This window comes from Perognathus longimembris, chromosome 4 (assembly GCF_023159225.1).
Source record: "Perognathus longimembris pacificus isolate PPM17 chromosome 4, ASM2315922v1, whole genome shotgun sequence".
Lineage (NCBI taxonomy): Eukaryota > Metazoa > Chordata > Mammalia > Rodentia > Heteromyidae > Perognathus > Perognathus longimembris.
Genome location: NC_063164.1, coordinates 54,644,092 through 54,656,559, shown reverse-complemented (window position 1 = coordinate 54,656,559; position 12,468 = coordinate 54,644,092). Strand labels below are relative to the sequence as shown.

At 38.1% G+C, this 12,468-nt stretch overlaps 1 protein-coding gene across 1 annotated transcript in view; it reads right to left on the bottom strand.

Moving 5' to 3' along the window:
• Positions 1-12,468, bottom strand: part of Stk39 (serine/threonine kinase 39) — a 267,321-nt gene that overhangs the window by 190,397 nt on the left and 64,456 nt on the right. Inside the window, exons 3-5 of the mRNA XM_048345293.1 lie at positions 9,256-9,364; positions 2,544-2,685; positions 270-325 (exon numbers count right to left, since the gene is read on the bottom strand). Of these exons, the coding sequence (XP_048201250.1) occupies positions 270-325; positions 2,544-2,685; positions 9,256-9,364 (307 nt within the window). The remainder of the gene's footprint in view (positions 1-269; positions 326-2,543; positions 2,686-9,255; positions 9,365-12,468) is intronic.

Sequence of the window (12,468 nt, the reverse complement as noted above, 5' to 3'; positions counted from 1 at the left end):
GAAAGTAAGATCATTCTTTATCAAAAGTTCTGCACTCAAACAGCATTGTTTACTTGAAGATCTAGCAAACATTTGATCAAAACATCAGGACAATATGCCATACTTCAGAGCTATATATACCTACCATGCTATATATACCTACCATGTAAAAGAGAGAAGCATTTTAAAAGAGATTACATGACTTTATTCAGTTGATTATAGAATGTCTCAACATTTCTTGAAACTGTTACAATTCTATAAATAAGAATTTTTATCTTTATCAACTTTACCTGCTATTTGTACTGAACCATCTTCACCCAGAAGAATATTTCCAGCTTTCAAGTCCCTATTAGAATGAAAAAAGGGGAAATGAATGAGGAGAACAGACATTATATTACATTGACTCACCGAGAAAGACAGCATACAAAGCCTCTTTGACATAATTATTATTTTATGAATATTTAAATTACATTATAGATTTTAAATGTTACAACGATACATTGTCATTTTATACATTGCTCCTGGGGCACAATTAGAATTTTAATAAAAGATACTTTATGTGAAATTATTATCTATATTTAATTAAATCACTACTGATTAGACTATTTTATGTTACAGAGTTAGAAATAGTCCCTAGTTTCACAATATTAACATGTTATCATGAATTAAATCTCCATATAAGTAAAGCCATTCTACTTTCACTTAAGTTTGTCTGTGGTACTATTCCAAACCATAGAGTTTTTGTTTGTTTTTTTTTGTATATGTGGTGCTGAAGAATCGAACCCAGGGCTTCATGCATGCTAGGCAAGCACTCTACCACTAGACCACATTTCCAGCCCAAGTTTTTAAAAATTGGTTTGATCACCAGGTGCCAGTGGCTCATGACTACAATCCTAGCTATTCAGGAGACCTAGAACAGACTATCCAGATTTGAAGCTAGCCGAGGCAGGAAAGTCTGTAAGACTCTTATCTTCAGTTAACCACCAAAAAGCCAGAAATGGAGCTGGGGTTCAAGTGGCAGAACACCATCCCAGAGGAAAAAAGCAAAGCACCCAAACCCTGAGTTCTAGCTAGTACCAGGAGGGGATGAACTGGATCAATCTTTCCATTAAAGAGATACCAGAAATTATAAAGTTCCATATAGCATTTCTTTGCTACATAGAAACTATGCAGAGCAATTTCAACACATAAAGAAAAATAATTTTTATTTCTGAAGTAATAATCTTTTTTCTTTTTTTCTTATTTATTGTCAAAGTGATGTACAGAGAGGTTACAGTTTCATACGTTAGGCATTGCATACATTTCTTATACTATTTGTTACCTTCTCCCTCATTCCCCCTCTTTTTCCTAATAATTGAAAAATAGAGTGGAAGTAATTAAATACATCGCTCACAGTTGAGGTTAGAAAAAGTACATAATTAGTATTACTGGTAAGTATCTATTTGTAAAAATTCCCAAGTACCCATCAGGCACTCATATTCTACGTTATTTGGTTATTCAAAGAATTACTATTCTATATTACAAAAAAGGAGGAAATTAGTGTCTCTTCCTTCTCTCACCATTAGGTCAAAAATAATTAATATTATAAAGTCTGGAACAGTATTGCCTGTATTCAAAAATAAAGCTAGCATCCAGTTCAACTGAGTACACTTAAGTAATTATGTTAACTAATTTTTAATGAGTACACTTAACACTTTTTATAAACAACCTTTTTTAGTAAAAGCAGAAAAACCAATCCCAAGTATACTAATATAATCCATCAAAATTTAGTCTTGTTATCCTTAAATTTTGTTTGTTTGTTTGTTTTTTAGTACTAGGGAATCAATGCAGGGCCTCCCACATGCTAAGCACAGGATAAACCACTGGGCTACATCTTCAGCCCTGATACTTCTCAGCTACATAGCCTAAGTTACAAGCAATGCCAAATCTATTTGCATGTGCTTCTTTAAAGTTCTTTCAAATTGGAGATCTAGGGCTAGTTTCCAGTGGCTTATGCCTGTAACTCTAGCTAATGGAGAGGCTGAGATCTGAGAATCACAGTTCAAAGACAGCGGGGCAAAAACATCTATGAGACTCTTATCTCCAATGAATCACCACAAAGCCAGAGGCAGAGCTGCAGTTCAGGAACAGTGCCCAGGCCCTGAGTTCAAGGTCCAAAATGGCAAAAAAAAAAAAAAAAACACCCTAGAATTAGCACTCTACCACTTGAGCCACAGCATCACTTCAGGCTTTTTCTGCATATGTGGTGCTGATGAATCGAACCCAGGACTTCATGCATGCTAGGCAAGCACTGTACCACTAGACCACATTCCCAGCCCAAGTTTTTAAAAATTGGTTTGATCACCAGGTGCCAGTGGCTCATGACTACAATCCTAGCTATTCAGGAGGCGGAGAGCTAACTATCCAGGGTTGAAGGCATGGATCAGGTGGTTGAGCTCCAGGCAAAGAGTGAAAGCATAAAATACCAAGTTTGAGCCCTGATCTCAGAAAAACAAAAGAAACAAACAGCAACATAAAAAACTAGACCTAAGTATATGAAGAGCTGAATTCTGCAGATACTATACCTGTGGATCTGACCATTTCTGTGTAGATAGTCTAAGCCTTCCAAAACCTCTTTAAGAATTGTTGCTATTATTGCCTCTTCCAGAACTCCATTCTTGTGCTCTCCTCGGTTGACAATATATTTGATAATATCCAACATTGAGCCTGAATAGTAAATAGAAGAATTGGAAAAGTAAATTTATAAGCATCCCCATTTCATATTATGACACTCTCTACTATTAGAACATTAAGTACAAACATCAAAATAGAACTGTTGTTTACTTAATTTGAATATTGCCAAGACATGCAAACAATTGAATGACAGCCCCATGACTAGAAAAACTAATTCTATGACTGCAGGAACACTAACAGTGTGAACTAAAACTGAAAACTTTTAGGAACCAAGGACTTGAGATTGTAGCTCAGTGGTAAATTGTGTACTTAATATGTGCAAGGATATGATAGCTTATTATGGCTTTCAACTTGATTGTGAAATGCCTAAGAAATTCACAAAACACACTTCTGAGTATATCCATGAGGGTGTTTCCAGAGACAACCTACAGAAACTGAGGGGAAAATAAGCTCAGGGCAGTATCATCCGAGAGGCTAGAGGCCCAGATTGGATTACACATGGAAAGAAAAAGAAACTAGCCAGCTTGTGCCAGGTCTACTCTTCTAGAACATGTCCATCCACTGTGGCTACCACTGTCGAAGGACACTAGACTCAACTTTTTCTGTTTTTCAATGTAGACTTACACCAATAACTCTGCAGAGAGATTCCAGGCCTTCAGCCTGAGACCTGGGCTACAGCATTGGTACCCTTTGTTCTGAAGCTTACATCTTCTTGAACTCAGCAGTGAAAAAGTTCTGTAGCTCTCTCATTGCAGTCAGCTATTATTGGACCACATAGCTTCCAACCATCCACTCTAACTTAGCAAATATCCTTTTATAATTATATGTGCACATAAAAATATACAGATATCCTATCAGTTCTGTTTCTCAAGAGAACACTGACTAAAGATCCTAGGTGGGTTCACCACCACCACATTTGAAAAAAATTGTTCAAGACCACTTCATACACATAAAATTACATACAAACTTGAAGATGGATGACAAAGAGTAAAGTAGGACAGGAGAAAGACAGCCATGAACTGCTGAAAGATTTGTTGTTCTTTTTTAACATCTAAAACAAAGGTGGGAAGCAAAACGAGTTTGTCTCTAGACCTCTACTTACAACTAAAGAAATCCCTTCCTGTGAATCTAGGCAATCCTTTTTTTCATCTACCTGATGATTCATGTGCTGACTATCATAATAAATAAATAAGTAAATAAATACCTAGCTCTTTGTTACTGTGTACAAATTGGTATCCGTGGCATTGAGATTTCATGTTTCAGCACATATTAATATTCCAAACCTTGGGGTAATTTTAAAGGTTATAATTACCCAGAGATTCAACATTTCTGAGGAGTTAACAAATGGCTTGCCTCAGGACTTGAATTTGGCTCTAGGTGCTCTATGATTAACTAAGATGATTGAATTTCCCCATCAGATACTACTGTACCAGATTAGCTGCCTGCCTCATTAGGAGAGCCAATGTGATAAATGTTATAGAAACAAAATAGATACATATTTTCCTCTTTAGAGAGAAAAATAATCTGTTTAAACATTTAACCTTGAGTGTTATCTGGAAAATTCCAGGAGGAAAAATGGAGGATAGAGTATACCAGACATGTGTGCATTTCTGGCCTGCTGAAAGAAAAATGAACAATAGTCTCTATCTGTCCACATTCCCTTTACCTGTGGAAACCTCAAGAAAAATCTATTCTTCTTACCTAAAGCCCCAAAGGGCTGGTCTGAACTCCTAACTTTGATAACGAACTTTCTATCAGAAAAGACAGCAGACATGTTCAAGTCTATAAAAGTGAAAGGTTAATTGAGGTTAAAATTACTCTTGTTTTCAATCTAATACAGTTGTATAAAGAAGTTCTCGTTTCTCTGGTGTCATTTTTTTTAATTTGGTAGGTATTCTTTGTTCTAAATCTCTATTTGTAGATTTTTTTTAAATAAACATTCAATGTAAACTTCAAAAAAAATTACCAACACAAACAGAAAATTTGAAACTAAAAAGAATTCTTGTTTTTTCTGAGCTGGTGAAAGCTCTTGGCAAGAGAAATAAATAGAACTCAAACAGGGAAGGAAGAAGTCAAAATATCCCTGTTTGCAGATGATATGATCCTGTACTTCAAAGACCCTAAACAGAAAACACTTCCATCTGAGAAATACTTTCAGCAAAGTTGCAGAATACAAAATCAACAGTCAAAATCAATACCTTTTTGGTATACCAACAAGGAACTTGCTGAAAAGAAAGCCAGGAAAACAATCCCACTCACAGTAGTTTCATAAAGTAAAATAAAGTATCTATGCAAACATTTGGCCAAAAATGTTAAGGATTTTTTATAATGAAAGTATAAAGTATTAAAGGAAGGAATTGTAGAAGAACATCAGACAATGGAAAAGACCAGCCAAACCATGGATTGGTAGAATTGATAATGCTACAATGAATAGACTTTCATAGACTTCAGTGCAGCTCCCATCCAAATTTCAATGCTATTCTTTATTTTTTTAAAAAAATAGAGGGAACAAAGTCCTAGAGTTTATATGGAAACACAGAAAGACTAGCCAAAGCAATCCTGAACAAGATCAAGCAATACTAGCAGTCTTATCATGCCTGACTTCAAACTATACCACAAAACCATAAGACAAGACAGCATGATACCGGCATAGAAACAAGACATACAGTCAAGGGAAGGGACTAGAATATCTAAAATAAGCCCACATACATACTGCCATCTGATTCTCCACAAAGGTCCCCCAATCATACATTACTCCTACATGTAGATACCCAGTTTTCTCAGCACTACTCACTAAAGGAATCTTTTTTCCTAATGTATGAAGTTTGAAGCCAGCCAGGGCAGGAAACTCCATGAGATTCTTACCTCCAATAAACTACTCAAAAAAGCCAGAAGTGGCATTGTGGCTCAAGTGGTAGAGTGCTCACCTTGAGCAAAACAAACTCAGGGACAGCACCCAGGCCTAGAGTTCAAGCCCCAGGACTGGCGAAAAAAAAGCCAAAGGCTTTAAAGCCTGGAACTCTGAAACTACAAGAGGAAAACAGAGAAAAACAGTTAGAGAGACACAAGCAAGAACTATCCCAATACGACTACAATATCATCAGCCACCAGTGGCTCAAACCTCTCACCTCTCAGAAGGTTGACATCTGAGGATCAGGTTCAAAGCCAGCCCAGGCAAGAAAGTTTGGGGCACTCTTATCTCTAATTAACCACCATGAAAAAACTAGAAGTATACTGTGGCTCAAGTAGAAGAGCACTAGGATTGAGGGGAAAAAATTTAAAACAACATCAAGATATCACCCAGGGCCTACACAAAATACACACACACACACACACACACACACACACACACACACACACACAAATGAGAACAAGGAAGGAAAGAAAAAGAAAGGAACAAGGGAAGGTATGAAGAGGAAAGGGGAAAGGAGGGAGGGGGAGGGAGGGAAGGAGAAGAAAAAGAGAAATAAAGAGAGGAAGGAAGAAAGAAGACTATGATAGCTCAGGAAATAAAAGCAAGAATTCACAAATGGGATTGTGTCCAGTTAAAAAGTTCATGCAGGTCAAAGGAAACAACAGAGTATAAAGACAGTCTAGAGAATGTGAGAAAAATCTTTTCTAGACATTCATGCATTGGACAGTTAATATCTAGAATATATGAGAAACTTAAAAACTAGTAAAAAAAATAAAACCAATCAATAAATTACAAATGGAACTGAACACTTTTCAAATAAGTACACACAGACAATACATGAAAAACAAGTCAAACAACCCATAGCTATTAGGAAAGCACAAACAAAAACTACATGGAATTTCCAACTAACCCCAGACAGAGTGGGTATCACCAAGAAAGCAAACAAATATTGGGAGGATGGGGAAGTTGGGAAAGGAGCTCTTGTTCACTACTGGTAAGAATGTAAATGTCTGCAGCCACTACAGGAATCAGTATGGAGGTTACTCAAAAAACTTAAAAATTGAATTTCTGTATGACAGAGTCATAGTGCTTCTGAGTATAAGCACAAAAGAATCTCTTTATTACAGAGACACTTGTTTCTCATAGCAATATTCCACATCCAAACTATGGAATCAGCCAAGAAGCCCACCGAGGGATGGACAAAGGTGGTATAGCTATACCTTAAGAGTTTTACTCAGTCATTAAGAATTAAATGATGTAGTGTGCTGAAAAAATGATCAGAACCAGAAGTCACCATGTCAAGTGAAATAAGCCAGTTTCAAAAAGACAAGTATCACATGTGTGTTCTGTCATTTGCGAAAGCAAAGGCAAAACACAAAGAAAACATACTAAGGTCAAGAAAGTAAAAAGGGGAACTACTAAGGAGGTTAGAGGGAAAGGGAAAGTTGGAGGGTAAGAAAGAGCAACAGAGAGCAATAGAGCAATGGAGTTATATTTAACACACAGAAGGAAATATCATGAAGAAATGTTCTTATATTGCACAATTTAATTTATGGAAAGCACAGACATCCACAGAAAGAAGGAAAAGCCCCAGCTCTCCTCATTTTCATCCAGCCTCTGCAGCCTTCCTTTTCCTTTTTTAATCTTTCATTTTCAATTAAAAACTAAAGTAGACACTCATGGAAACAAAGATTACTAGGACTGAGGAGGACTGGGAAGAAAACAGAGCTAAGTTCTCCACATTTCCTATAGAAAAACCCATTATAGTACATTCTTCATTTCATTTCTGAGTCTCTGGCTTGATCCAAGAGATTCTCTAAAAAATAAAGAAAGGAAAGAAGGGAAGGAGGGAACCTGGGAGGGAGGGAGGGAGGGAGGGAGGGAGGGAGGGAGGGAGGGAGGGAGGGAAGGAAGGAAGGAAGGAAGGAAGGAAGGAAGGAAGGAAGGAAGGAAGGAAGGAAGGAAGGAAGGAAGGAAGGTAAACAAAACGAAACTTGAAACGTGTCCCACAGCTTTGGCTTTGTTCAGGCTTTCACCGAATGATCACTTCTACTCTTAAACCATTGTTCATCTCTCATGACTGACTACACACAGTGGATATGATCCACAGAGAGCACAGGGTATACTAAAGAAGTATTAAGGAAGTCACTTAGATATTTAATCTATTTGAAGTATAGAGCAACTTTTATGTTGACAGTTCTTTAGTCACAAATTCCAACAGCAGCAGCAATTACTATGTGTGTGATCTTGGTCAAGTTTCTCCCTTGAACTTCAGTGTGGTTTCTGAAAATAGGAGATGACGATCCATTCATGGGTATTGTCAAGGTCAGATGAGATAAGGTAAGTGAATTTCCCTGAAAAGGATCTCACTATAGCAAAACTATTTAATAAAGTTAATGGCTATTCTCATTCCCTCTCTCACTGATGTTGAATATGTGTACAAGAAAGAACCTTGTCAATTAAACTGACAATAACTTACAGGATGTCAGAAATTTGAGGATAGACAGTACCATAGGATGAGAACAGTTACCCTTCTGATCACCACATAAGTAAACAGTCCGCAAACATTTCTCTCCAGGTCATCTGCAAGGATGTTAACTGAGTACCTACTGAATACCTAGTTCAGTTAATCCAAGCACACTACAGCACTTTCTCCAAAAGAAAGAACAGTCTACACTCTTGAGCCTGCAATCTCAGGTCTGAGATGAGAGCACAGCCACTAGCCATGTGAGGTGATATATGAGTGAAGTATGAGTGAAGTAAAACTAAACATAAACTAAGCCCCTCAAGCCCACTAGCCACACATTCTCCACCTCAGAAAGTTTTAAGACTATAACAGTACTAAAATATGCTGTATATCACAATGCACCAAGTACTGAATAATATTTAAAAAGTTTAATGCAACCCCATTTGCAAATAATATCTGCATATGTGTACATATATATGTGTATATATATATATATATATATATATATATAATTTGTTTTTTGTTAAGGAGCTGGCTTCCAATGGCCCACTTAGCTATTCAGAGGCTGAAATCTGAGCATCAAGGTTTGAAGCCAGCCCAGGCAGAAAAGCCCCTGAGGATCTCATCTCCAATTAACCATCAAAAAGCTGCAAGTGGAGCTGTGGCTCAATGGTAGAGGGCCAGCCTTGAATGAAAAAAGAGACAGTGCCTAGGCACAGAGTTCAAGCCCTAGAGTTCAAGTCTAGTACTAGCACAAAAAGAAGGTGAGGAGGAAGAAAGAAGGGTGAGAGAGAAGAAGAAAGGGAGGAAAGGAAAGAGGAGGGAGAGAGAGAGAAAAAGAGAGGAAAGACTGGTTTTTAAGGGAGTAAGGGTGGCTGCAGAGGTGATCTTTCATGGCTTGAGTGCAGGTAAAGGAAGAAGAGACATCTAAGGCTGAAGCGATGCACCGGGAAAGTACAGAAGCATGGAACACACAAAGCAGTGCCTGAGATTCACCTAACCTACCTGGAGGTATTTAAAATGTAGAGTAAGGGACATGGATATTCCAACTATGAAAGGCTTTGGAATTTTATATTAATGAACCTGGACTTTCTTCTTTAGATAATAAAACTTAGAAACCCAGCAAAGAGAGGAGTCAAATCCAATGTCTTCTTGAGTACACTCACTTCCCCTAAGAGAGGGCCAAAAAGAAAACAAGCAAGCAACCACAAAACCCACTTACCTCCACTTAGTAATTTCATGACCAGCCAAAGTTCATCTTTTACCACAAATGAGGTGTAATAGGTCACTACATTGGGATGGCTGCACTGACTCATGGCTTGGATTTCTTTCTGAAAAAAGAGCAAAACATGACTTAATACCATAAGGCACAAAAGGAAAGACAGGCCAACACAGGTGAACCATCACTAAGTACCTCATATTCAAAGGCCTACCTGGGGTTGCCTCAGCCATCACTTCAAAGAAGTTACCTGAAGGCAATTCTCACCCTTTTCAACATGCTATTAGAATGCCCTCCCCCACCCTCATTGGAGAACAGCCATAGGACAGAGGAACTTCATCTCGGGATGTCACTCAGTTGTCCCCAACTCTACCAGTAGACAGCTCTACGGTACAGGCCTGTCTCCTACCTTCATGAAGGTCTCAGCAGACAGAGAAAAGACTACTAGTAGCCCTGAGTGCTCTAAAGTCTGAGGAGCCTCATTTGCTCCCTTAACCAAAAAGGAACAAAACCATTTCTGTTTCTCAGGACTGTGGAGATAATGAGTGAAAGAGCAACATTGGAAAATGCTTTAGTATCACTTTCCATCGTCTAAGGCAGAGATTCTCACCAGAAAAAGAGTTAAAGTAAGCTTCAGAAATTATATGGAACTCTAAAAGAGTCAAGGGAAATACTAGGGGTCAAAGGCTCTAAGTCGTCTTGCAGTAAATAAACTGTCATAGTTTAGATCATACTAACAGCAGAAAATAATGCATTACATATTACATTTGGAAAGTGCTGCTAGAGGAAGAAAAATTATTTGGCTTCGTTTGGTTTGGTTTTGGTGTTTTTTGTTTGTTTTTATGGTTCTTGGATTTGAATTCAGGGCTTCACATTTGCTAGGCCAATGTTTTACTGCTTGAAACATACCTCCAACCCTCTTAGCCTGGGTTATTTTTGAGATTTGGTCTCACTTTTGCTCAAGCCATCCTTGACCACAATCATTCTATTTATATTTCCTGTCATAGTTGGGATAACTGAAATGCCCTAGCATGTCGAATTTCTTCTGTTGAGCTGGGATCTCACAAACATTTTTTTCCAGGGCCAGCCTCAACCCTCCAAATCTGAGTTTCCCACACTGCTGCAATGACAGATGTGCACCACCATATCCAGTATTAGTTGAGATAGGGTCTTGCAATCTTTTTGCCTGTGCTGGCATCAAGCTAGAATCCTCTTGCTCTCCACCTCCTAAGTAGCTAGAAATACAGGTGGGAGCCACCAGTATCCAGACAAGAAAACACATATTTACATCATCACATAAAATAAGCTTTGAAATAAAACAAATGAAAACTTTCAACAAAGCACAATTTGCTGCAAAGTTCAAGGCCAAACTGGTGTCAGTCTGCCATGTCAAGGCACTGTATCACGAGGATGCAATCTAATGCTAACCCTCAATTTTAAAGGTACCAACCAGACCAGTTCAAGGCAATCTAGGTGCTGTCCAAAATCTACAGGAACACCTTACGTCATCACAGAAACCTCAAACCCACTATTACACATTCATATGAAATAAAAGGATATCTGTGTTATACAAATAATCGATCATAATGAACTTCTCACTAACTTTCACTTCACTCAGTAACCTAACATTTCACATTTCAACCAGGATTGCTTGCTGTCTTTGCACATCTAAGTGCAAATGACCAGTGGAATGGTCTGAGGCAAATGACTTGGCCAAAATACTGCAGCATGTAGCACATATCATAGGGATGCTTTTTAAAAATTAGCTCATTGTTGTTTTAGAGGTGATATACAGTGGGGTTACCTTTACATACATCAGGTAATAAATATATTTCTTTCCTTTTGCTTAGTATCATCTGTTCCTTCATTCTCTCTCATTCCTTCTCTCACATCTCCACCCATAAGTTGTTAGTTTCACTTTCATCAATGTCCAGTGCAGCTGGTTGGCCCTGCTGCTGTACTTTTTCACCCATTTTCCATTGAGTCTATGCCCCCTCCCCACATTCCCTCAGATGTACATGTGAATACACAGTATATGAGGTAAAGAACACAGAGACATCTAAAAACAAAAAGAAATTCAGAAAAGATCCTTTGTTTCCTTATCTTTGGAGTTCATTTCTGTATGTATATTATTTTACATACATACGAAGGGGTGTTTGGGTATTACAATTTGGTGCTTTTCTCCTAAGACTATCCTCTTTTGGTCTCACTGTACATGAGTATCTAGAATTCTGTATTATTTTGTCATATCCCATTGTGTTTTAAATCTAACTTCCACATATCAGGGAGAACATGCGCCATTTGTCTCTCTGATCTTGGCTTACCTCATTCAATATGATTTGTTCTAGTTCATATGGATGCTTTTTAAAAATGTTTCTTGCCAATGACAAGCATCTAGGAAGCTCACCAACTTTCTTATTTTTCTAAGATAAACACATTTTTCCACTGCTCCCCTTACCCACTTAAGTAATTATAATTTCCTATGTCTGACACTTTTCAGCTCTCAATTTGTCAACAAGATCTGAAACCTGAGGTCCAGTTTCCATGTGTTTCCGGTGTCAAGTTCTTATACCATGAAAAGCTTCCAGGGTGAAACAAAATCCTGCAGGCCATTCCTACTTTAACTCACCAACACAGACCCGATGTGGGGATAGCCCATTTGGAGTGTCTGAAGCATGAGGCAGAGGCCCCTTTTCATTCACAAAAATAGAGCATATCTTGGCACTACATAAGCAGTGTAAGTGAATATCTTCCTAGCCTCCTATCTCTAAACTTTCAAATCAATAACCAAAATGTACAACAAATAACATATCTTTGTGCAAAAAGATAGTCATTTCCAATGATGCCAGGTTGGAAAAACACTTCCTTTGCATTTAGATAGCTATGGTACCTCTTCCTCCCTACCCCAAACATCACATTTCTCTGACCCTGCAGTGTGTGTTTGTGTGTGTGTGTGTGTGTGTGTGTGTGTGTGTGTGTGTGTGTACAATTCTCTTACATAATCTATGGGTAAAGAAATTCTTAAAAAATGACAAGAGTCACCACAGATAAAGCTCCCACCAATACCAATGCAGGAGCAGAGTACAGACAAAGGAAGAAAAGGTGGGGACCTGGGATCGAATCTGCATCAGTCTGCTAGTTTACAATCTCCATTCTTCCTCCACACAGCCTCCTGGGCTTTGGCCACTTGGCTTGGGAGTCTACAACACCTACTCT